The sequence below is a fragment of the Glycine max genome, chromosome 4 (assembly GCF_000004515.6).
Source record: "Glycine max cultivar Williams 82 chromosome 4, Glycine_max_v4.0, whole genome shotgun sequence".
Lineage (NCBI taxonomy): Eukaryota > Viridiplantae > Streptophyta > Magnoliopsida > Fabales > Fabaceae > Glycine > Glycine max.
Genome location: NC_016091.4, coordinates 48,433,891 through 48,458,797, shown reverse-complemented (window position 1 = coordinate 48,458,797; position 24,907 = coordinate 48,433,891). Strand labels below are relative to the sequence as shown.

The 24,907-nt window shown below is 31.6% G+C and overlaps 2 protein-coding genes across 2 annotated transcripts; both read left to right on the top strand.

The window, feature by feature from the left end:
- Positions 1–11,492: 11,492 nt before the first annotated feature.
- On the top strand, positions 11,493–14,922 carry NAC021 (NAC transcription factor). Its single transcript, NM_001289282.2, has 6 exons — positions 11,493–11,933; positions 12,186–12,463; positions 12,557–12,862; positions 13,334–13,645; positions 13,807–14,226; positions 14,307–14,922. Exons 1-6 carry the CDS (start codon positions 11,729–11,731, stop codon positions 14,595–14,597), a joined length of 1,812 nt encoding a protein of 603 aa, NP_001276211.2. The 5' UTR covers positions 11,493–11,728; the 3' UTR covers positions 14,598–14,922.
- Positions 14,923–15,610: 688 nt separating this feature from the next.
- Positions 15,611–20,842, top strand: LOC100777587 (IAA-amino acid hydrolase ILR1-like 5). Its single transcript, XM_003523257.5, has 5 exons — positions 15,611–16,123; positions 16,211–16,336; positions 18,959–19,273; positions 19,537–19,665; positions 20,337–20,842. Exons 1-5 carry the CDS (start codon positions 15,662–15,664, stop codon positions 20,712–20,714), a joined length of 1,410 nt encoding a protein of 469 aa, XP_003523305.2. The 5' UTR covers positions 15,611–15,661; the 3' UTR covers positions 20,715–20,842.
- The last annotated feature ends 4,065 nt before the right edge of the window (positions 20,843–24,907 follow it).

Genomic DNA, 24,907 nt, shown 5'->3' with positions numbered 1-24,907 from the left:
TTTTTGATAATTTTTTAGTGGAGGATTCAAGTTTGTAATGTGATATATTATTTAGGGAGTGTTTTTTAGTTTATAAAAAAATATGTAATCTTATTTATGATAATGAATATGTTGAGGTGTTTTCATAGAGGTAACTTGTAAGTAAGGAGTATTAAATCATATTAAACTTGTATTTTTATTATTTTCAACATGGTGCATTTGGTGTGTATTTCCATCATTGGTCCTTATTGAGTGAATAGAATACTATAAGTTTGTGGAAGTATATCCTTACTTTAATAAAAAGAAGTCTGTAGGTTCCACGCACCTATCTTTACCTATTCCTTTAAAAGTTAATGACATAATTTGGTCATGGACAAAACTCAAAGATGAGTTTTTGTTGAAAACATTTTTATCTTTTTTCATGTAGTTAACAGTATTATTAAAGCTATTCAACCACTTGCCAGTTGCCATGTGTCATGAAGTTATCAAATTTTCTTCCGTCTCTATTTTGTGTAAAGAAATTTCCCTATATTGTTATTTTTATTTCTTTTGCATTTTTATTTTCATTAAAATATATAGATTGCTTTCTCTGTCCGTACAAGATATAGGTGAACTATTCTAGTAGTTTATTAAAATGATAAGTACATGCTTGGTTGCAGGCTGCAGCCTTGCAGGAATTTTTAATTTTTTATACATATATCATAATCCATTAATATTGCATGTAAGCATAATTGTCTTTTATGTTAGACAATGTAAGCTGGTGTATTTTTTTTTTTATTCTGTCGCAAGCTGGTGTATGAGGATTCATAACTGAACAAAAAATCAACTTCTAAAAATCCAGCATTCTAAATAAGTATCAAAAGGAAAATGAATAAAATGATCCGGTTATCAAGCAAGGTGTTGAGCATGTTTTGAACTATTCTTTGGCAACGCAACAAGAGGTCAACAATAGACCGGTTTTAATTTCAGCCATTAGTTTGTGATATCAAGCTTCGGCCTTGTGTCAATCCTGCAATCCATGATTTAGTTACCATTATTAAAGTTAGATTCTCTTAACCCTTTTAAATAAGCTCAAGTCAGCATTTCTTTTTTCCAATCCTTTTCCTCGAAATTTGCAAGGATTATTTAAAAGAAGAAAAAGTTCTATGAACTTTAAGTATTTCAGTCAATCCTTAACAAAGATAAAGTTCTTATTTCATTTTCTTACTTTTTGTGCTTGGAAGGGCTACACTTACACGGTCGGTTGTTATTTGGGTAATTTTTTTTTCATGTTCTCTCGGATGTAAAATGAGTGGAATGAAGAAAAACAGTGAGAGAAATCAGAGATGTGGTCGAAAAAAACTACTAGTAGTATAAAAAGATGCAGAAAAACAATATATAAGTGCGTGTTATATATATATATTTTATTTTTGAGTGAAAAGAACAATATATAAGCAATTCTATACGTAGAAGAAATCCTTGTTCACTGCAGGATACAAGTGTCTGCATGTTTGGTTCACAATTTTGTGAATGCAATTCGAAAAGTAAGACTTTCGGTTGCACCTTCATATGTGGGCCGGATATTTAACACTATAGATAAAGGTCCAAGACTCTTGAAATTGTCTTATTTTGGGTTGCTCTTCTTTCTTGATGAATTAGAGCTCTAATTCCCCCTTTTTAGTTTACCTTAAGAAAAAAGAGTTTAATCACCATGGATTATCCGTTTCAAAATATCTATACAATCAACTAGTATGAAATTATTATTATGTCTTTTGAGGTAATTATTATAAAAAATAATAAATTTATTATATATAATAATTTAAGATTTAATGATAATATAAAATTGTTTTGCATTGTGAATATGCCATCTAATTTGTCAAACAAAAATACAAAAAACATAAGTAAATAAATAGAAATCTCAATAAAAATTTAGAAATAAAATAAATAACATATTTGATTCTAATATTCTAATTTTTTTATTTGAGGACATAATGGGTTAAAATATAAAATAAATAGGTTAAAATCTCTTAAAAATAATACAAAAATAGATAATTCAGAAAATTATATATAATTATCTTTAATTTTATTTATTTACTGTCCCTTTTTATATACATGTTTTAAAATAATATTTCAAAGTCAAAAGGAATAACTTTTTGTTGTCTCATTCTGATATTCCCTCAAGATTTTCCTTTTTCTTATTGTGATAGTAGATATCCATTTTTTTTTAACAAAGTGGATATCAAATTTCAATTGTATCATTTCAATCAAGTAGCATGAAACGGCAGCCATATACGACAAATTATGTAAAGCTTGACATGTGCACTAACTTCAAATGTGACTTGTTAACCCATAAAAGTAAATGAAACACTTCTCTTTTAGAAGTTGAGACTGGGGTTATCGGAAAAAAAAGTTTGGACACTGGGCAACGTATTTCCAAAGATAATGTGCTAGTTCGAGATAGGCGATGGTTAATACGTCCAAAACTCAAATTTCTTCTCCAAAGTTATACGAAATTTCTGTTAAAAAAAAAAACTACAAATTTGCAACGTTTTAACTAATGAATACTAATTTAAGTTTTTTCTATATAGACGACAAGGCTTGTTAAGCTCTGATCCAATAGTCTATCAGTAGCTAGAAATAGCAATAGCAATAGCAGTCGAAGAGAGGAATCTTTGCTTTTTAATTGTTGGATTAGAGGTAGTGTTAATTTGATTATGTTACTCATCAAGACCAATAAAGACGAGGGTTAGCGCATATTCGGAAATCCATTTAGCTGCCTCTAAAATTATGTTTGAAGAAAAAGTATCGAAGGAGTTGCTTTCAGCAACTTTTGTTTTCCATAAACGAATGGTTATCCAAACACAAAGGAGTTGTATATTAGTCAAGAGGTCTAAAAGTCAAAAAATTATTAAATAATTTGGGACTAATATATATTTATAATTCGGAATATTAATCTTAACCTAATAAGTATTCAAGTCTCTTTTATTTAATTTTCAAGAAAAAATTCACAACACTTAATTATGTCTTATGTAATCTCATGAGATTGGTCAATTAGATCTAGTATCTGACAAGTTGTAGGAATTTTTACTTTTTTATTTTAAAAATGAATTAAATATAAGTACATCTAAAAGTGTTCTACAAGTGTGGAGGTTTTTCTATTCTTAGATTGAAACATTATTTCCTTTCTCTAAATTTTCAGTATCAGAAGAAATTGTGTTATGTCAAAATTAATATAGATTACAATGCTCTTAATTAATCCATCTAATAATTTATTCCAAAAGCCAGAAGTTACCGAGGTTGTTGTGGCCAATTTCAACTTGTAACCTTGCTTATTTTGCAAGTAACAACACTTCATTAGTCTGAGCTTAGCATGCAGTTATCGTTGAAGAACCGGTAATGAAGCTGCCGAAAGCTAATTAAGGTGAACCAATAGTTATAGAACGATAAAAGGTTTTGTATTAGGGTTGAAATTGAATTTCCGACATATAGACGAGATTCCACTAATTTAGTAGTGCAGTATAGTCATATTGGCTTTACCTTTAACTGCCCCTTTTCTTTTATGATATGTAGGTTTCCTACTTTTCTTTTTCCTTGGATTCGCCTTTTTGGCACGTGAAGTAAGATGCTATCATGCATGTTCATGATTATTTCAACATATATTACGCAAACTGCAAGATACGGATATAGTCACGAACACAGAAGCTATATCTTTCTTTAGGTAAAATTCAGAATTTATATACGGGATCTAATTCTATTGATTAAACAAAGTGTACGTGCGTTGCTGTAAAGTCTTTTATTCGTCTTTGATTCCTTTGAATAAAAAGAAATTCAGAATATATATTGACATCCCTTCACTAAAGTTCACAGATTTTCAAATCCACTCCGAGAGAAGAATTTACAGTGGCATTGAAGTCACAAATACTAGAAATATCTCATTACATCGGAATGGAACCTCTAAGCAGGAGAGACTTCCTGTCAAGGAAGAACAAATCGAGAGCAAACACTGAAAAGATAGGGATAAAATTTGGATATGTACGGCTTCCATTTATAAACGTTAGGTTCCATTTATGAATATGCCTAAGCTGGTCCCCTGCAATAACATGTCATCCTGGTCGTTGTTGAATCAGTAGATGCTAGAGGGACATGAATCAGTATGATGTTACTGATCGAACATATGAGACCAAAGATATGAGTACGTACCAACCAGATAGAAGTGTGTGCATCTACACCTAAATAATTTTTCAAAATAAAAAGAGAATGCCACCTTCGAATTTTTCTATGATGACATTTAAAAGTTTAATTTTTCGCACAAGTGAAGCTAAATACATCAGTGAGTACTGGGTTGTGCTATGTAACTTCTCATTCTTTCATCACAGGGCAGTACATGGATATGTTCGAAATTAACTTGGACTTCAGTAATGAATTCCAATTTCTCGTGCTTCTTGATATTTTCAGTAATGAATTCCAATTTCCCATTCTTTATGATTTAGATATTACAAAATAAGCCACGAGCGCATGTGTTGCAAGGTTATTCTAGATATTACAAAAAAGAGTTACTTTCATGAATTTATTGAAAGAAAAAATTATGTCTCGTTCAAAGGCCTTATTGTAAAATATGTTTTTCAATAAATTATCATCAATGTTAAATTAGATCTAAAAAATATATTTAATATTGTATAATCAAGTTAAATTTGAATTTTATAAAGCCAATAATAACATATTTTCACATATATCTTAATGTTAAATTATCACAAAGTAAATCTTTAAATAAATTTATAACTTGTAAGTTAAGCCAAACTTTTATACAAGTCATATTAAGTCTCAGATTTTGTCAATGTCCTCCCTCTCTCTATTGAGATACTTTTTAGGCAAAATAATGCTATGGGATTCACCAAAGCTCAAAAGAAATTTTGGAATGTCATATGGTGTGCGGTTATCTCATGAATATGGAGGAAGAAGAATAACATCATTTTCAACTAGCAATGAATGAAAATAAGTGGCTTAATGGATAATATTGTGTTTGTGTCTTGGTCATGGTTGCATAATTATTCCTCCGATTTTCAGTATTCCTATGTTCAATGGGTAAGCAACAGCTAGTTTGCATGTGTTATTGCATATCAATTTGGCCACTTATTCTTGTGTAACCAACGGACATTAATGATGGTGGAGCTGCATATTATAGTTGGTACGTGATGCTAATTAACAACGAAGGCTTTGTTGGGTAGATTTATTTTGTTTGCATTTTATCGTAATATTTTTGGTTGTTTGGATCTTTGTAGCCCCAGATTGGGTGCAGTAGTGGGGTTAATTATCCAGTATCTAATCTACATGTTCTATGTACTGCATAAACCTAATATGATATATTAACTGACTTTAGAATCTTTTGTAATTTTTGGTAACTCTGATACCCTTATATTATATATAATATTATGTTTGTCGATTTAGAAAAACGACTACGTTATGATAAGTTTTGATTTGGAAGATTACTGCCAGAAGGCTATCAAATAATATAGGGTAGGTAATGGATGATCTATAATCACTATTTAAACATTCATTCTTGGACACCTTAATTTTTTTTTTAAAAAGAGAGTATAATTTACATGAAAAAAATGTACGAGAGTGTATCAAAATATTCGATGATAGTACTACTATTAAATATATTAAAAGTGAATTAATAAAATATCAATATCTCTTAAAAAACTTATAGAGACCACAAAATCTTTTTATGTTTAGATTGAATAAGACTACTATATATAGTATATAATAAAATCCTGGATAAATATTTAATAGATCTACATATCTTGAATTTAAACTTGAAACTACCAATAAAATTGAGTTAATTCAAGTACTTGGCTATTCAAGGCAATGCTGTGGGAGGTGATTCAAGGTACACAGATATTTGAATTGAACTATTCAACTACGGTTCTTAAGAGAGAAGGCACAGAAGCAAGAGGAAAATAATGAAGACGGAGTAAACAGTAACGCCACCAATAATGCTTAATTTGGCTTCGTTTTTAAGAAAATTAATTTGTTTTGGTTCGCGTACTAGTTTATTTGCTTCTAGAAATGGTCAAATTTGAATTTTATAAGGTTCATTCACAAATTTGTGCTGTCACTCGTTCATCTATTTGTGAAAAAAGGCTCAACGTAATGATGACCCGTCATCAAAATTACTGTCTCAAGTTAAAATTATTCCGGAGTTAAACTATGCTATAACCTCTTACATTTTGACAGCCTATTTAAGAAAATTAAATTCACTAATTGATAATTATATACATGTTACAATTAATCTCTTAATACTTTTGTTTAATTTTATTTTATTACAATTAAAATATGATATAATTTTAGTATATATTAAAGAATAAATTGTAGTTTGTCTCCTTTAATTTCACATGTACTCTCCTCAATTTTTACTACTAAAATTACTACTAAGTATGGCATAAAAATAGTTTGGGATGAGTGATCTAAATTAATTATAAAACATATTATACCAATAAATAATTCTGTTGGTCTAAAAAATCGTTATATATTGAATCCGTTTGTTTAAGCTTTTAAAAAAACATTGTTTGATAAAATAATTTTTTAAAAAAATATGAATTATTTTTGTCTCTCCCTTCTTCCTTTATGGCATTGGACACGGTCTATGAACAACATCGAACCATTGCGATGACGTACGTAGCAATTACTATCATTGTTTCTCTTATAATTTGTTCCACCGTCTCTAACAGTACACAAAATAATCAATTATTTAACAGCCCAATTCCCGCACCAACAACGACTATCTCTCTACATGCAGTTCGATGCGGTGTTGCTGTTAGAGACGATCAGATTCTTCGTTCTCCTTCTATTCAATATCTGAGCGACAGTAACGTTAATAAGATTGAAGATGATTGAATTAAGAAATTAGGGATTGAATTAGGAAGAGTAGGGATAAAGTGGTCATTTAATAAAACATTAAATAAAATATATAAGAATTAGTAAAAAAAATCAAATTTGATAGACTGATGTAATTATGTAATCTAAATGACTGAGATGTATGTTGTAGATTGAAAGAATGAGAAGCACGTGCATGGCTGAGATTTCTTTTCTTTTCTATAATATGCATGCAATATAGTAGTCCGAGATTTCGTAGGTGAATAATACATGCATATCACCTCACCTGCATTCGTTTTGTGGCAATTAATTTATCAGCGTGTATTATTTAAAAACCTAAAAATCAAAATAGTCAATTCATAAAGATACTTGAGTTTTATTGAATTGAATCTCTTACAAATTAAGGGAAAAAGAGAGTGATCGACAATGTTAAAACTAATAAAATTTATTTAATTAGTGTTATTGAATCTCACCCACATATATAGTTTAGTTTGCTCAAGGCGAATTGATTTTCTGATAAAGAGGGACTGATATATTACTCTTACCCACACATATTACTCTTTAAAAGACAAGAGATATGAGGTTGATTTGATAGTTTCAATTTTTTCTATTAACATTTCTAACAAAAACTAATAAATTAATATTTAATAATAATAAAAACTTTAAGTCTCCTCTTGGCACTGTAGATCCTTAGTCTGACATGATTTTTTAATTTTAGTGCCAAATTCTCTTGTAATGTAGCTGTTTAGTGGTTTTTCAGACTCCAAAGAAGAAAAGGAGAAGAAAAGAAAATGATTGTGGTATCAACTTAGAAGACCTTTTAGGTTTTATTTTATTGCATTTGATGAAAATTACTTTTATGATAAAACCTAGGTGAATATGACTTTTATACTAATGAGTAAAATTTGGTGATAAATAAGTTAGAATGTGACAAAACATATAAGGGGTATAATTAAGTTGGTTGAATATAGTATGAGTTATTATAAGTTTTTTTATCTGTCTTTTATTATTACAAGATCAATAAAAAACATTTCTTGTGTTGACATTTGGAGGAGTGCTTTTAAAAAGAAAATAGATCAACAAAACATAAATTATTCCAATAAAAATTAGAATTTAAGGAGAATGAAAGAGGACAAATTGTTGGTTTTATTCTGTCCACATGCCAAATTATTATACCTTATATTAACCTTGAGTACTTTATTTTATTGTATCCACAAGTCAGTTTATTATTGTTGTTATCATTTCCTTAACTTATTTTTTTTTCTTCTCCATATTTACTTTTCGGAACAATTTAGGCATTATCCTAAAACAAAAATAAAAAAATATTCATATAAAAAACTTATATATAAATTGCAGGCATTATCTTTTAACATGTGATGCTTGTCTAAAAAAAACATATGATGCTTCTTCTTGAATAAACACAATCATCGTCAAATTCTATTGTGCATTGAAATGAATCATGCGAATGTCAACGAATATCTTTTTTTAGGTGTGTTTGGTAGAGTGGAGAAAAATAATACTTAAGACAAATTTTATGTTTCTTTTTTAAGACCTACGTGTTTTACCTATTACTTTAATTCAATTTTTTTTCCTACTTTCATCTTCTAAACCAAATAGACATTTAAAACACTTTACTAGCTAGGACACCATATCGTATTACTCAATAAACAAATCCGTGTAAAATATCTAATAATTAGTATTTGATATGATGTAACAAGCAAGATGAGTATTGTTTTTACTTGTTTTTTTTATATATATAAAAAAAAACAAGATGAGCAATCATGGATCGGCACTTTTTTCATTTTAAATGCCTTATTAATATATTTTTATGTATAAAACTGGTTTATATTATTTCACTATTAATATAGGTAGCAATACAATTTGGCAAAACTTCAAACAAATAGGGACTACCATGAGAATAAGTTGACTTATGAGCAATTTTATTGGCTCGTCTTTTAACAAACCAACCATTAACATTTGTTAAATCCAGAAGAAGCCTAGCTACCACATTTGATAATAATTAATGTTACCCAAACTTAGAATTATCCTGGCTGTCTATCTCCACTATATATGGTATCATGGAAACCTTTATTTCTAAGGTATTCTAAAATAAAGAGAAGAGCCAATGCCTCCTCCTCTCTGATTGTGGGTAGAATTGGCGAGCTTAGTTCAAAATTAGATCATCACGTACTCCAACACAAGTCAACATTTGACTCCTTCAATGTCAGTTTATCCCTTGTGTGCTATCAACTAGAGGAATTCTAAGAATTTCATGGGAATCCTCTTCATCAAATAAAGCTTCATTGATATTTATCTTCCATATATTGTCCCTCCTCGTGGTTTTTAATAAGATCAATCATCATAATACTTGGCTGTGCACTCCTTCTCTCTTTGACAAGGATCTTTGCAGACTATAAGCTTCTCCACGTATATATATATAGCTAGGGTCATTCCCCAACTCCGCCTGCATAAAATTAAATCACAACTAGGGAAATATCGAGACTTGAGTAGCCTTGTAGCTAGAGAATGAGAGTTAGTCATAATGGACCAACCTTGCTTCCCCAGTAATGCAACATTGAAGCCTTCCAAATCCCTGAATCCAATTTATCCCACGGCCTGCCCTCCCATTATTTCCCCACCAGAATTTATTAAACATATTCTAGATATCATTCACCAGAGAATCTGGAAATAGAAAAATACTCATATAATATGTGGGAATGGATTGAATTGAAAAACTGCTTTAATCATAATCCCCTTATTAATAATATATTGATATATCATTAAAAAATTATTTCTTATTTTTCATGTCATATATTATTTCCTCTTTGTCACATTATTTAGTGTTATATTTAATTTGTATTTTGTTTTCTTCTACAAATGTCTTTTGTACTGTTTTGAAAATTGTACTGGTCGATTAGAGTAGAAATAGGTTTGATCACACGTCAGCAGGTCCAATACTTCCTAAATTGGTGCAAAACCATTGAACCCATAAAAAATTAGTAGGTTAACTAGTGTAACCGGTTTCGAAAAAATATTTTTTTTAAAAAAAATTCAAAATAATATTTTTTTGATTTTTTTTAAAATTATTATAACTTATTCCACTTTTAAATAAAGTTTATTTTTTTATTATTATCAATTTGTGTATCTTATATTATTTTTTATTTAATATTATTAGGATATTATATTAAAATATTAAAAAATATATACTTTATTAAGATTTTTTTTATTAATACAGAAAAGGTAAAATGAATAGAATGATAATGCATAATGGAGTGAGAAAGGATAAGAAGAGGTCTTGCGAGAGAAAGGGAATTGTTGTTTTTTCTTATAATAAGATGAAGTGTTGTTTATTTACCCCCCTTAAAATAAAATGTTTCAATTCTTATCAAAAGGAGGGATATCTTTCTTTCCTGAAAAAAAAAGTAAAAATTTCCATTGAGACGACGGGCACGCCTCGGAGTAGTGGGTTCTGGCTCAGTTAATACGAGATTATATGAAAATATCAGAAAATATATACTTTATTAAGATTTTTTTTATTAATACAGAAAAGGTAAAATGAATAGAATGATAATGCATAATGGAGTGAGAAAGGATAAGAAGAGTTGGGAAGAAGGTCTTGCTGAGACGAGATGGAGATTGTTGTTTGTTCTTTTATAATTAGTAGGAATGCTTGTATTATATTAACGCACCAATTAGAAATAAAAATGTTTACAAATTTATAAATTAATAAAGATGTGATATAATTACTTTTTTTACAAGAGAAAAAAAAAAGGAAACAGAATCACAGACGAGGAAGAAAGTTTACAAAGCATAAAGAAGAGCAGCACAAATATATAAATTAAATTTTCATTTTTTTAACTACATGTATCCTTCATCAAAAATAAAATTTTCTGAGTACGGTTGATGATAATAATTTTTTTTCTAAATATTCAAACACAAACATAGAATTTTTAATTAAGTTGCAACAATTCCACCACAATTGATCCATATATTTAGTAGCAATTATATAATTACTTTAAGTATGATACACAAGTATATAATTAATTTTTTACATGCATTAAAAGAAGAAAAACAACCAACAACAAATGTAGTAAATATTTTCAAAAAAGTTAAAACAATAAATTTACGTGTATGAATAGTTCAATTATTTTAACAAAAATTTTGATAATTATATATTATCATAAATTATTATTTGAATTATTTATCATATCATTATGATAATTATGATTAAATAACGATATAAAAATCTGTTATGCTGATATTATATAAATTTTTTTCTCTTATAAAAAACAATCACATTTTTTTACCAATATTTTCAAACAAGCAATTGCATAAATTTTATTTTCTTCTCATATTGGGTTGTTATTGTTTGTTAACTCTCGTTTTCTTACTCAGCACGTAAAATGAGGGCTCCATTGTGCACGATTGACGCCACGTGTCAGAATCCCATTTGCCGGACAGCATATCCTTTTTCCCCTAACTTTACTTTCTGATCCATCATAACAAAATTCCCATTTAACCCCAACGCGTTGGATTGAGTTACAGACACAGTAGTGGTGTGACCGTAGTTTCGTAGAAACGAGAGGGTAAAACATCATACGCGGCGTATACAATGAATTGAAACACGGTTTCTCTCTGTGTTAAATTCATAAATAAAAATTGCGGGTAGAGTCACCACTACACTACACTTTCTCTCTTCATGCGTGAGTGCTTGATCGCGCTACTTTACCAGAGAAAATTAGAAGTGAGAAAAAGCTATGGGCCACAACATCTAAACAAAACAAACAAACACATCTGAATTATTCCTTTGATTTTCAAATTCTGCTTCGGTTTATTTCTTTATAATTGATAGCGGGTGCTTTGGAGATTTTATTTTTCCCTTTCTTTTTGGTTGAGTATGGGTTCGGTGGACTGTTATCCGTCTCGTGTGGACGATGCGGCCGTGGTGTCTCTAGATTCGCTGCCGTTAGGGTTCCGATTCCGACCTACCGACGAGGAACTCGTCAATTACTACCTGCGACAGAAGATCAACGGTAATGGTCGCGAGGTTTGGGTTATCCGAGAAATTGATGTCTGCAAATGGGAGCCTTGGGACATGCCCGGTATTTTTTTTTCTTTCTCTTCGTCCTTTTACAATCATATAATCTCTAGTTCGAGGTAGCTATGTTATTTCAATTGGTAGTTATTTTCTTGGAATTTGTGTCTGTGCTAGACTCAACTGAAAAAGTTAGTTTATGAGAGGAGCGTTATCTCTTACTTAAATATATGTTAGTGATTGTTGTTGGAGTTTCTTTAGTTTATCTTTTTTTTTTCAAATAGTTATTTTTTTTTTGGGGGGGGTTGTGTATTTGTAGGTTTGTCGGTGGTACAGACTAAGGATCCGGAGTGGTTCTTCTTCTGTCCACAGGACCGAAAGTATCCAAATGGGCATCGATTGAACAGAGCGACGAATAATGGGTATTGGAAGGCGACGGGGAAGGATCGTAAAATCAAGTCTGGGACGATTTTGATTGGAATGAAGAAGACTTTGGTGTTCTACACTGGTCGAGCACCCAAGGGGAATAGGACCAATTGGGTTATGCATGAGTATCGCCCCACTTTGAAGGAGCTTGATGGTACCAATCCTGGACAGGTACATAGCACTACTCTACTGCAATTGTCAATTGGCCAAGGAATTATATGAAGTGATGATGGTTTTCTTTTTTATTTGTTTGTTTTGTACCAGAATCCATATGTCCTTTGTCGCTTGTTTAAGAAACATGATGAGAGCCTTGAAGTTTCACACTGTGATGAAGCAGAGCCGACTGCTTCCACTCCTGTGGCTGCCTATTACTCCACAGAGGAAATACAATCTGATCTGGCTGTTGTTGCAGGATCGCCGTCACAAGTTACAGAAGATGATAAGCATCAGTCAATGATCCCTGCACACTCTGAGGAAGCAATATCCAATGTTGTAACCCCGGTTGATCGCCGTACTGATGGATATGATGCTTGTGATGCACAAAATCAAATTGAGTTACCAACTGCGGAGGTTAGATGGAATAACTGAGTTGTTATTTATTATTATTAGTTATCACTGGTTTGTAATGGTAATATGTGCAATATTTTATTCTTTTTAGTCATTCCTATTTAAACATAGTTCTTCAAGGAGAAAATAATGCATATCTTTAAATCATGATGGAGAGTTTAGGCTATTTAGAGGTTCATTGAAAGTGATTTTAATCTTTATTTGCAAGAGTGAACTTAATGTCTATTTGCTAAAAAAGAAGCTGATTAGGAGAATAGTGCTTTAATAGTTTATGTTTGATAATCACTGTACCTTCCTTATAATTATGAGAGAGTTGGGGCTACTTAAAAGATCACTAACAAGTCAATTTTACTATATATATAGGTAAATAGATAAACAGATAGATTTGCTTCTTTTATTGTTTTTGTTCACCCTGATTTGATTTTTCATGCACTGGAATTATTGATTTAGTTCCTATGTTGTTGTTACCTACAGGAGTTTCAACCATTGAACTTTGATATATATTATGACCCAAGAAGCGAGCTACTGGATGGCAAATTATTCTCCCCTGTACTTGCACATATTCAACCAGAATTTCATTATCAAGCAAACATCGAATCAGATGGTCGATATGGGCTTCAATATGGTACAAATGAGACAAACATGTCAGACTTTTTGAATTCAGTTGTTAACTGGGATCAAGTACCCTTTGAGGATCCCAATTGTCAACAGCAGAGCTACCCCTTGTTTAATGTTAAGGATAACATATTAAACAGCGACTTAGATTCTGAACTTGCCAATATGACAGTGAGTAACAGCTCTTACACTATTTTATCTTTTAATCTTTCTAGGTAGGTTCTGCCTCGATAGTAAAACATAGTAGTTCCCAACTCCCGGTGTCAGCTCTAACAATCTAACATGGTTTTCTTGTGTCTCCTGTATAATGATAGTCTTATTGTATGCTGCAGTGTATGCAAGCTGGTTATGCAGAGGGGGCAATTGACGGAAGGATTCCTTTGTTGATAACTTCAGAATTTTGCAGCACCACTGGCATCCCCGTTGACTGTGTTGGTGACGAGCAGAAAAGCAATGTTGGGTTATTTCAAAACAATTCCCAGAGAGCTTTTACTGATGTTAATATGGGTCAAGTATACAATGTAGTTGATGATTATGAGCAACAAAGAATCTGTAGTGCAGTTGCTAGTGGCAATACTGGAATCATAAGGAGGCATCGTGAGGTACGAAATGAACAGCTAAGCATAAACTCAACACAAGGTACTGCACAGAGGAGAATTCGTTTGTCAATGGCTACACATGGCTCAAATAAGACGGTGAAAAGTGAAAGTTGTGCACAAGAAGAGCTTTATGCAAAACCAGTCATTGCTGTGGTAAGATTTTTGTTTGTTTAGCCTGTGTGTCCAAGAAGATTGTCCTTGCTTGTGAAAGGAGATTTATTTTTCTTTTGTAGGGGGAGAAAGGTTCAGAAAATCATGCTTCTGATGAAAGTGCTACTCTTACTAATGATGGGAATGAACTGCAGAAGACACCCGAGTCAACCGGCAAAAGAAAGATTTCTCAACAAGTTACAAAAGCAGGCTCCACCTTGGGGTTGAAAGACCTTTTCTTGCTCAGAAGGGTGCCTCACATTTCAAAGGCTTCCTCAAATCGCACCAAGTGCTCTTCTGTTTTTGTACTTTCTGCCTTTGTAATGGTCTCATTAGTGGTCTTTACTGACATTTGGGGATATCTTAAATTTTAAACTGCTAGGAGATCATTCCTTTGTTTTTTTTTTTTGCCTCCATCTCTTTTTTGGGCCAATTGAGGGGAGGCATGTAGGTCTACTTAGATTTGTTGATAGTTCAATATATATTTGAGTGCATACGTAGTTGGTATATGTATGCTCACATGGTTGGCTAGTCTGTAGACTCTGTTCTTGTACATTATATATACAGTTTTTTTTCCAACTTTTTAGCACCTCCTTTTAATTTTGTTCCTTCTCTATTTCATAAAACAAAGGGTGATAGAGAGAAAAATAATGGCTGGAAATGTTGAATTCTGTAAACGTTCAATGGAAAATTTAGCGATGCAAGTGAAAGTACTTAAAATAATGGCCGGAAATATTATTACCATCTTGGGAATATTAACTGCTAACTTGGCAAATAGCATTACTACGTGCACATTTTATTGCAGCTCGCTCAAATTCAGGAGCAGCGCCGCCATTTGGCTATCTGTTATGTGTAGTTTCAACTTTCAACATCTTTCAAGCAACGTAACTTAAAATTGAAAAAGTGCCTTTGCTTTAGCCTCCAAGAACCGATGGTCATTGCGATATTTCTTTACTACTAGAACAATCATTTTTTGTAATATCTTTCTTTTTAAAAATAATTCAAGATTGATGTATTTTTTTTCCAGCTTATCCTCGTTTAAAGTTTTCAATATAGAATTTTAAAAAAATTAGACTATTCATTAATGTTTTTAGTTTTTTGGGAGTCTAATTTCTGGCTGTATGAAGAGCATTTTGGGAAGTCTCTTCACATGTATAACTAATAAAAATTAAAGTATATAAATTATGAGAGAGGTTAAAGAATTAAAGTCAATAAAAATATTTAGAAAAACAAGAAGAGTGTTTTTTAATGTTATTAATAATGTAAAAATGGATACGAAAATTAAACTGATTTTTTTATGATAAAAAAACTGAATTCTTTTTTTGTAATGATTTTTTCCAGTCTCTTTCCATTATTTATCTCTTAAGTCTTATCTCTTATCTCTTTGTTTTCTCATCTCTCTTTGTTTATAACTTATAAGAATCCACGACCACGATCAATGAGGGTGGGTCAACGAGTGACTTGGAAGCAAGTAAGCAACAAAAACAGCGGTAGTTACAACTTACAATTCTCGAACTCACACGCAGAGAGAGTAGTTCAGTGTGGAGAGATGAGTGCATATTTGATAACAGCCATTCATCTGTTACTTGTGTTCCTGTCATCATCCACTTCCCTTTCGACCGTGTTCGGCTCCGAGGAGGAACAATTCTATGCCAAAGAAATTCTCGGAGCAGCACAGAAGGAGAAGGAATGGTTAGTTTCAGTAAGGAGAAAGATTCACGAACACCCAGAACTTGCTTTCCAAGAATACGAAACCAGTTCTCTTATACGCAGTGAACTCGACAAGCTTGGCATATCTTACACATACCCAGTTGCCAAAACCGGCATAGTGGCTCATCTTGGCTCTGGTTCTCGCCCCATCATTGCTATTCGTGCTGACATTGATGCACTCCCCATGCAGGTGATAGCTTCTCCTCCATGTGCTCCTTCATGAACCTATTGTTTTGGTATTTGTTTGTGGATGTGTGTCTTTGGTTTGATTGTTTAGGAGCTTGTTGAGTGGGAACACAAGAGCAAAATTGAGGGCAGAATGCATGCATGTGGACATGATGCTCACACCACCATGCTACTTGGGGCTGCAAAGTTGCTCAACCAGCGCCAAGATAATCTTCAGGTTCTTTTCAAATTCTCACTTTGCTAATTTGGGTGGATCTTTTATGTTTATGGTGTTCGGCTATTTTCCGCAAAACTAACTGAAAAGCTAGCTGGAAGCTAGAAAGCTACTTAGTAGCTGAATAGCTATTTTATTAAATTATAAGTGTTCGATAAAACTAACTATTGAAGTAGCTAAAAGTGTAAAATGACTAAACACAAAGTCCTAAATTGATTGTACAACTATTCATATAATTTTGGTATGTTGTCTATTGATGTTAGGTTCACCTAGTGGGATATGGCTTTTGTTGTTGTTGTCTATTGAAGTTAGAAAAAATCCAAATTTTAACATCACTTAGCCCTTAGGTAGCTATGGATTTCAATAGGAAGGTCCATTGGTTGAAAGAATCCAAAAGTAGCTCTGGGGTTAGCTCATTTGGGAAAAACATGGAGGTGGTGTTGAAGTGAAGTCTGCCATGATGGAGTTATTTGTTGATCCAAATAAATTGGGGTCAATTCCATCTACTAAGGTATATGTACAAGGTGGTTTTGGAAGTTGAACCCCTTTTGCTATTCCTTGATCAAATTATTAGTTATATAAGAACAGGAATTAAAGGACTTTTACAGCTTATGTTTTTGTTGTGTGTGGGTGAAAGAAGGCACATGCTTCCGTTGGTTTCTTGCTGTAATGTTGAAATCTTACTATCTTAGTGTTGTATGACACTATTTCTTGCATACAATCACTTGGATATAAGTGGGTATGTTGTTTATTACCGTGAAAATGATGTGTTTAATAATATTATTCATGCCGCTGCAGATTTTTTTATTGTTAGTTGGTCCATCATTTTTGGAGAAAATACTGGAGTTAGGAGAATTCTGTGAAATCATTAAAAACAATCTGTCTACTATATGCTAATTCAGTTTAGAGATTCAAGCATGGCTGAGAACATCTGGCTTGTTTGTGTCAAACGATTGTCATACAATGTATTGAACCCATTCCTCCTTCGGCATATCTTTTATCTATTAAGCTCATTTTGAGTGCCAAGTAATTAATTCTATTCTATCAAGCACCAGCTGCCCCAAAAGCTAGAAAACATCAAATGATTTTTCTTTTCTGCTATCATAACTTACATGATCAGTTTTTCTCTAATGAACTAGCTTTCTTTTTGTCCATTCCTATTGAACTAACTTGTTATTGCAACTTACTGTTCACAACAAAAGTTGAGAAAATGGACCATAAAATAGCTGGGACAACTTAATCATAGCTGCAAGCATGTAGTTCAAAACTATGTGTATTCACTAGCTATATAAGTCACAGTTTTTATAATTCAATACCGTTATATATCAAACCATTCATGTACGTTCACCCAACAACAACTTAAGGTTTTGGAATAGTTGATTCATGATATGATATTAGGGCCTCTATGACCATCTGATCTAGGGTTCAAACCTTGTATCTCCCATTCTTCTAAATAAAAGTTAAATTTCTGCAAAGGTACGGTGGGCCTGTATATTGTCCACTCTTGAAGCCTTAAAGGGCTCTTGCATGAGGGGGTGTGTTATATAGTAAGCCACTCCTGTGCTTATACCCAACTATTTAAGCTTTGGGGATAGTTTGTTCATGACAAAAACTTAATGCAAAATTCTGATAATCTTATTCTATTTGGATTAAACTGCACCAACCACTACCTTTGAAAGAATTATTCGTCCAAAGCATGGGGACCAAGGGATGGAAAGAAGCACTATTGTTCTGGGAAACATTTACCTTTCTAGACTTGTTCCAAGTTCAGTTTAAACGTTTTTTGGGTGATCTACATTAGTTCTGTCTCTTTTTTTCACATTATTAGGTGTCCTGCATCCAGAAAATAACTGTTCTATTTCAGATTGGTAAAGTTGTAATTGTTTTGGCTTCTTATTCCTCACAGAATTTCTTCATTTCCGTGTAATCCTTTCTATAAGCTATTTGTGCTGTATGGATTTTAGGCCTGGGGGCCAACCACAGACAAAATGCCTAGACCTGGATATTTAGTTATCTTGGCTCCAGCTGATAATAACCTAATTTTCCAGAAGCTTGTAGAGATCATACCGAAGCAAGCAGAAATTTATGGATTCTCTAAGCTTTGAATTATCTGCTTCACAACTTTGGGGTTTCATGCCAGTTTGAAAGTTAAGATGTTGCTCAATATGGGTTATTCTCATCTGGTTCTGAAGTTATAGCTGTGCCTCTTAAGCATATGTCTGTTCTGACTTTAATACCACCAGTTGCTGGATTAGATGGCATGCTACAGATCATAAGTTCATTGAAAGTCTGTACTGTAATGTTGGAACTACTGCAACTACTCACATATTAAATTTTTTAGATAAAATAGGATTCCATGAAGTTCAAAATGTATTAACTAACATAATTCCAACTAGATCAGACTTGCTGAATGTCCTAGCTTTCTAATGCTTTCAGAAGAAATAAGTCAACTAATAAACGATTTAAATGTTGGCTATTGAGTTTCCTTTTCCTGGTAATGGCATTAAAGTTTAGGCAATGTAAGCACTGTTTTTTTTCTGTTTGTGTTTTTATGACACATGCATAACTATTTAAAACTCAAAATCTGTTATTTAAAGATTGTCCCCCTAATCTTTGATACCAAAGGGAACTGTAAGACTTCTATTCCAACCTGGTGAGGAGGGAGCTAGAGGTGCCTTACAGATGATAAATGAAGGAGTGCTTCAAGATGTAGAAGCAATTTTTGCATTACATATCGATACTACAACACCTACTGGAGCCATAGCATCTATTCCAGGTGCATTGACAGCAGCTGGATGCATGTTTGAGGCAAAAATTGTAGGAGTAGGTGGTCATGCTGCATCACCCCACAAGAATGTAGATCCAGTGCTGGCTACATCATTTGCAATTTTGGCACTGCAACAGCTTGTTTCAAGAGAAAGTGATCCTCTTCACAATCAAGTATGGGCTACTCTTAATCTTAACTTTCACAGGAAGATTTAGCCATTTAATTGCAAAATATTTGACTGAGAAATTTTCCAAAACTTTGTTTCAGCCCATTGTTGTGGATCTGTCTCCATGCATATAAGCCTATTAGGTCTTGGTTTGTGCTATTTCGTATCTAAAAGCTATCCACTATTCTGTTTAGCTACATCAAAAGAAAATCTACTAAAACTTCCATTTTGACGTCATGTTGAAACCTGACCATCATATATTTGCTACAGGTGCTATCAGTTACTTTTGTTGAAGGTGGGACTGCATTAAACGTGATTCCATCCTATGTAAAATTTGGAGGCACACTTAGGAGCCTGACAAATGAAGGCATGTACCATTTCAGACAGCGATTAAAGGAGGTACACATGATGACCATTATAGACATCATTAATATCAATCAGAAACTTCAATAAGCTGTTGGGAAGTTCTGGTTCATTTATGATTTGCATCATCTCTATATTTCAGCAAAAAATCAATTCTGGTTTGGTTGTCAAATCAGTTTGTTATTGAGCTGTACTTTTTCCGTGTATGTATAACAAAAAATCAGTTTGTTGTCAAGAGAAAATACATAAAAGAACCTAAGAAATGATCTAAAATCACCTGAGTGGTGCTGATTATCCTGACTTACTGCTTGTTGGAATGCTCATTTGGAAATCTATTTTTACTTTCTCAACAAATAATTTTCTTTTCCATCCTTAATTCAGCTTTAAGGTGAAGCCATTAGCTGTTGTACCTGGGGGTTACATTTCCAATATTTTCTTTCTGCTGCTATTTTTTCGGCTGAGTATTCAATAGAGTAGACTGCATGTCAAACTGTCCTTGAATTGTGATTCACACATTGCATAGTTCCTTCATCTTACCTTTCTTATTTCACTCCATTGATTTTGTTCTACTGTTCAGATTTGAATGGTTCATTTGGGCTGTTCATACTTCTCAGTCTGTGGTAATAGAAGGATGAATAGTAAACTTAATTGTTGTTTTTTTTCCCTATAAATTTTGTTTAGTTCATGGTGCTTGAAAATACTTGCAGATTATTGAAGGACAGGCAGCTGTGCACAGATGTAATGCTTATGTTGATTTCAAAGAAGAGTACTTCACCCCATATCCTGCTGTTGTCAATGACAATAATCTGCATCTGCATGTCGAAAGAGTAGGCCAAATTCTGCTTGGTCCAGACAATGTCCATGCAGCCAAGAAGGTGATGGCAGGTGAAGACTTTGCATTTTTTCAACAAGTGATTCCCGGAGTATTGTTTTCTATTGGAATCAGAAATGATAAAGTGGGAGCAATTCACTCCCCACACTCCCCTTTTTTCTTCCTTGATGAGGAAGTTCTTCCAATAGGGGCATCCCTGCACACTGCTATTGCTGAGTTATACTTAAATGAGCATAAGCATACTATTTATTGAAATTCAGATTATAATTTCTGATGAATGCATTGAAGATTTTTGTATATTTAAGAAACATGTACATATCTCAAAAGTGTTGGATCAGTCCTATTATTATGCTAAATGGTTACACCTGAGAAAATTCATTACATATAATTTGGTCATTAAGTTCCATTACTGATTCCAAAATCCACGTTTGTTATAATCTACGCTTCCAAATCTTCCTTTGGTAGTAAGCTGTTTTAACTAGTTGATAAGTTAGTTTGATCAAATATACGTGAAAAAGCCTATGAAATTTTCTATTTTCAATAGGTAGAATAACATTAACCACACAAATCTAATCTTGCATTTACCGTTAAGTCGGCCTCCATAACTATATATTTGAGAGGTAATTACTTAATGCACTCTATTTTTTGTTTGGTCCACCCATAAGTTAAAATAAAGAATCGGAATGGACTGCAGCCCACTACCACCAGAGATGGCGTTGCTGTGATGTAGACGGCGGAAGGGAGACGCACGATGATGAAGGAGTCAAAGAGCATGTCCATTGTGAAAGAGAAGTAGAGATCAAATTCGAGAGCCATAATTTCAGATTGAGAAATTCGTAATACATTTGTATTACATATTACTTAATCTCAAACTATATGAGGGAGGTGTGACGTGATGGTGGTTTTGGTGTGGCGTGGAGGTTCATGGATCATAGTGATGATTGATGAGTGTGATGATGATGGGTGGTAGGGTGGTGGCACAATGGTGGGTTTGATGTGGTGTGAAGGTGGCATTAGGTTGTATTAGTGGTGGTGTTTGGGTGTGGCAATGGTGTTGGATGTGGTGGAGGTGGAGTGCGATGGCCATGGAGGTTTGGGAGGTGGCAGCTAGAGTTTTCTTGGGAGAGGAAGGGTAAGAAGGAAATATTAGGAATTTTGAGGGTGCACCTAGCAATAAATGGGATGCATTAAGTATTTGACATCTGAAAAATCAATCAAGAAACTATTATAGCCCAAAAGTCCATTTGGCTACTTTTTGTTGAAGGCCCATGTTATTCATTTCCCAAAATATCTTTAGCGTTAACTAGTTTTCACAACGTAAAACCATATGGAAATTCATTTTTGTTACATAGTTGTGTCGAAACACATACATTTAGAACTTTCATTCGATATGACAGACCACCTAATTTGTTTTTTTTTGCTGCGAAGCACCAAACAAGGATAGAAGACCGTATACAATTCCAGCATTAGACATCTCTATAAATACCACTTCTTTAATTAAGTGATATACTTGCAATTAGTTACATAATTAAATAGATTTTGTACTGTTGGAAATGTTGGAGTAGTAACTATTATCCAATCACCACGTTCTTTAATTCTCAGATGTGGCAGAAATATTGGAGATTTTATAGCATCCTTCTTTAATTCTCAGCAGATTTCATATACGAGTGATAAACATTATTACTTATATACATACGTAATAATTTTTATAGCATCGTTCTTTAATTCTCAGATTTCAGCATGAACTATTCTTTTTTGTCTAAATTTCGTTTTCTTAACTTTTGTTGCAATGTTATTTTTTATTATTAATATTTTCTTGTCAAATATTTTGTAATTAATATTTCAAAACACACATTGAAAAAATCACACACAAAATTTGATGCAAAATATATGGTCATTTTAGTCCAATAACTAGTATAACACTTACATGTTATATGAAAAAATTAAATTGTAAAAATAAAAATGTACTAAATTATTTATAATTATTTTAAAAGTAATAAAAAATTGTTACAAAATATATTCAATGAAATGTATAATATAAACATAATTTTTATTATTTTTTCCAATCATTATTATAAGGTCTAATTAATTAATTTACCAGGATTTAGAAAAAAATGGTTAATTTATTTGAGACTATTAAATTTATCTTAAATTATTTTATTTTTTCAAATTAACACATGAACAAAACTAATAAATATTAATGAAATATGTCTCTCTCACGGTAAGTCATTCTATGACTGATTTTATTGGAATATTTTTTGTGAAAAAATAACTGATGTAGAAAATATTTTAGATTTAACTTTATAAGACAGATCAAATCACATATTTAATTCAGATAACAATTGATTTGTAGTTAGCATTTAATCTAGTTTCAAGTAGAAAGCATTTGAAACCAAGATTGATTAAAATTAATTTCAAACAGTCTGAGTCTGGCATAATATTAAACCTGACTTGAAAAGGAGTGATTGGGTTAATAAATCCAATATACAGTACATTATAACTATTTTAAAAGTAATAAAAAAATTGGTACAAAACATATTCAATGGAATATATAATATAAAACATAAATTCATTAAAATATTATTCCAATAATTGATTTGTGGTTTAAAAGTAGTATTGAAATAGTTTTAGGTTCAAACCTTTGACATGGAAAAAAGTGACTGGGTTAATAAATTCAAACCAAATTTATGTATTGGTTAGATTTATAAAATAAAAAAATCATGTTTAGCCTTAGTATTACAAAATATTGTATAGTTTTTAATTTCTTCTGTATTAAACTTGCATGTGTTATAAAAAAATTATTATATCACAATAATAAAGAAATTTCTTTTGGAGTGTGGAAATTTTACTTTTAAGAAAATTAAAAATAAATGCTACTAAATATTATATACGGATTAGTCCCTCATTATTTAGCTTGTCGTGTGCAGTAGACAATTTTATCATAATCCTTCCATAGTATACTACTATACAATAAAAAAATAAAAAAGAATAAAAAACTTTTAAAGTGATCTTAGAGAAAATTTGATAGATTATATTAAAATAATCAACCGGCTCTACTCACAAAATAATTGACAAACATTTTGGAAAAAAATTATTTAAGAAGTTTTGAAATAGGTTTCATGAAGTTCTTGTTATGAACATTCACTCTTTATGTTTATTGGGCGACAACTGTGTGCATTTGTTTTTTGTCATTCTCATATGTAAAGATTTCAGACCCATGAAAAAAATTACACATTCAAAAATATCACGTACAAAATTTGATGAAAAAATAAATATATGGTCATTTCATTCCAATAAGTGTATAACACTTACATGTTAAATGAAAAAAATAGGTTATAAAAAATAAAAAAGTACTAAATTATATATAACTATTTCAAAAGTAATAAAAAAATGTTACAAAATATATTCAGCCAACTATGTAATATAAACATAATTTCTATTATTTCCCATCATTGTTATAAGGTCCAAATAATTAATTTATCATAATCCTTTCATAGTATACTACTATACAATAAAAAATAAAAAATAAAAAAAAAACTTTTAAAGTGATGTTAGAGATAAATTGATAGATTATATTAAAATAATAAACTTGCTCTACTCACAAAATAATTGACAAACATTTTGAAGAAAAAAATTATTTAAAAAGTTGACACTTATAAACATCCACTCCTCATGTTTAGTGGGCGACAATGTGTGCATTTTTTTGTCATTCTCATGTGTAATGTATTTTTAAACAAATACATGATGGGTGATACAAGATTATTTTGTAATAGTTATCATTAAATAAAAATAATCTGTAAAATTACTCTAGTATGATCATTTTAGAGTCCTTGTGGAAAATTGGTGCTAGATTTCATACACATGGAAAAATTACACATTCAAACAATTCACTTACAAAGCTTGATGAAAAAAGTATATGATCATTTCATTCCAATAACTGTATAACACTTACATGTTAAATGAAAAAATGTTACAAGATATATTCAGCGGAACCATGTAATATAAGCATAATTTCTATTATTTTCCATCATTGTTATAAGGTCCAATTAATTAATTTATCATAATCCTTTATACTTCTATACAATAAAAAAAATAAAAAACTTTTAAAGTGTTGATAGATTATATTAAAATAATAAACCGGCCTTACTCACAAAATAATTGACAAAAAAATTGGAAAAAAGTTATTTAAAAAGTTTTGACACAGGTTTCACTTAAGTTCTTCTCATGAACATTCACTCTTCATGTTTATTGGGCGAAATTGTGTGCATTTTTTTTTTGTCATTCTCATGTGTAATATATTTTTACACAAATACATGGATGGGGGATACAAGATTATCATGTAACGGCCTCAGAGGGAAGGGAGAACTTACCTCGAAGAAGATTACCCGAGAAGAAGAACTATTACAAAGACAAACAACCACCAATAACAACAATCACGAACACAAA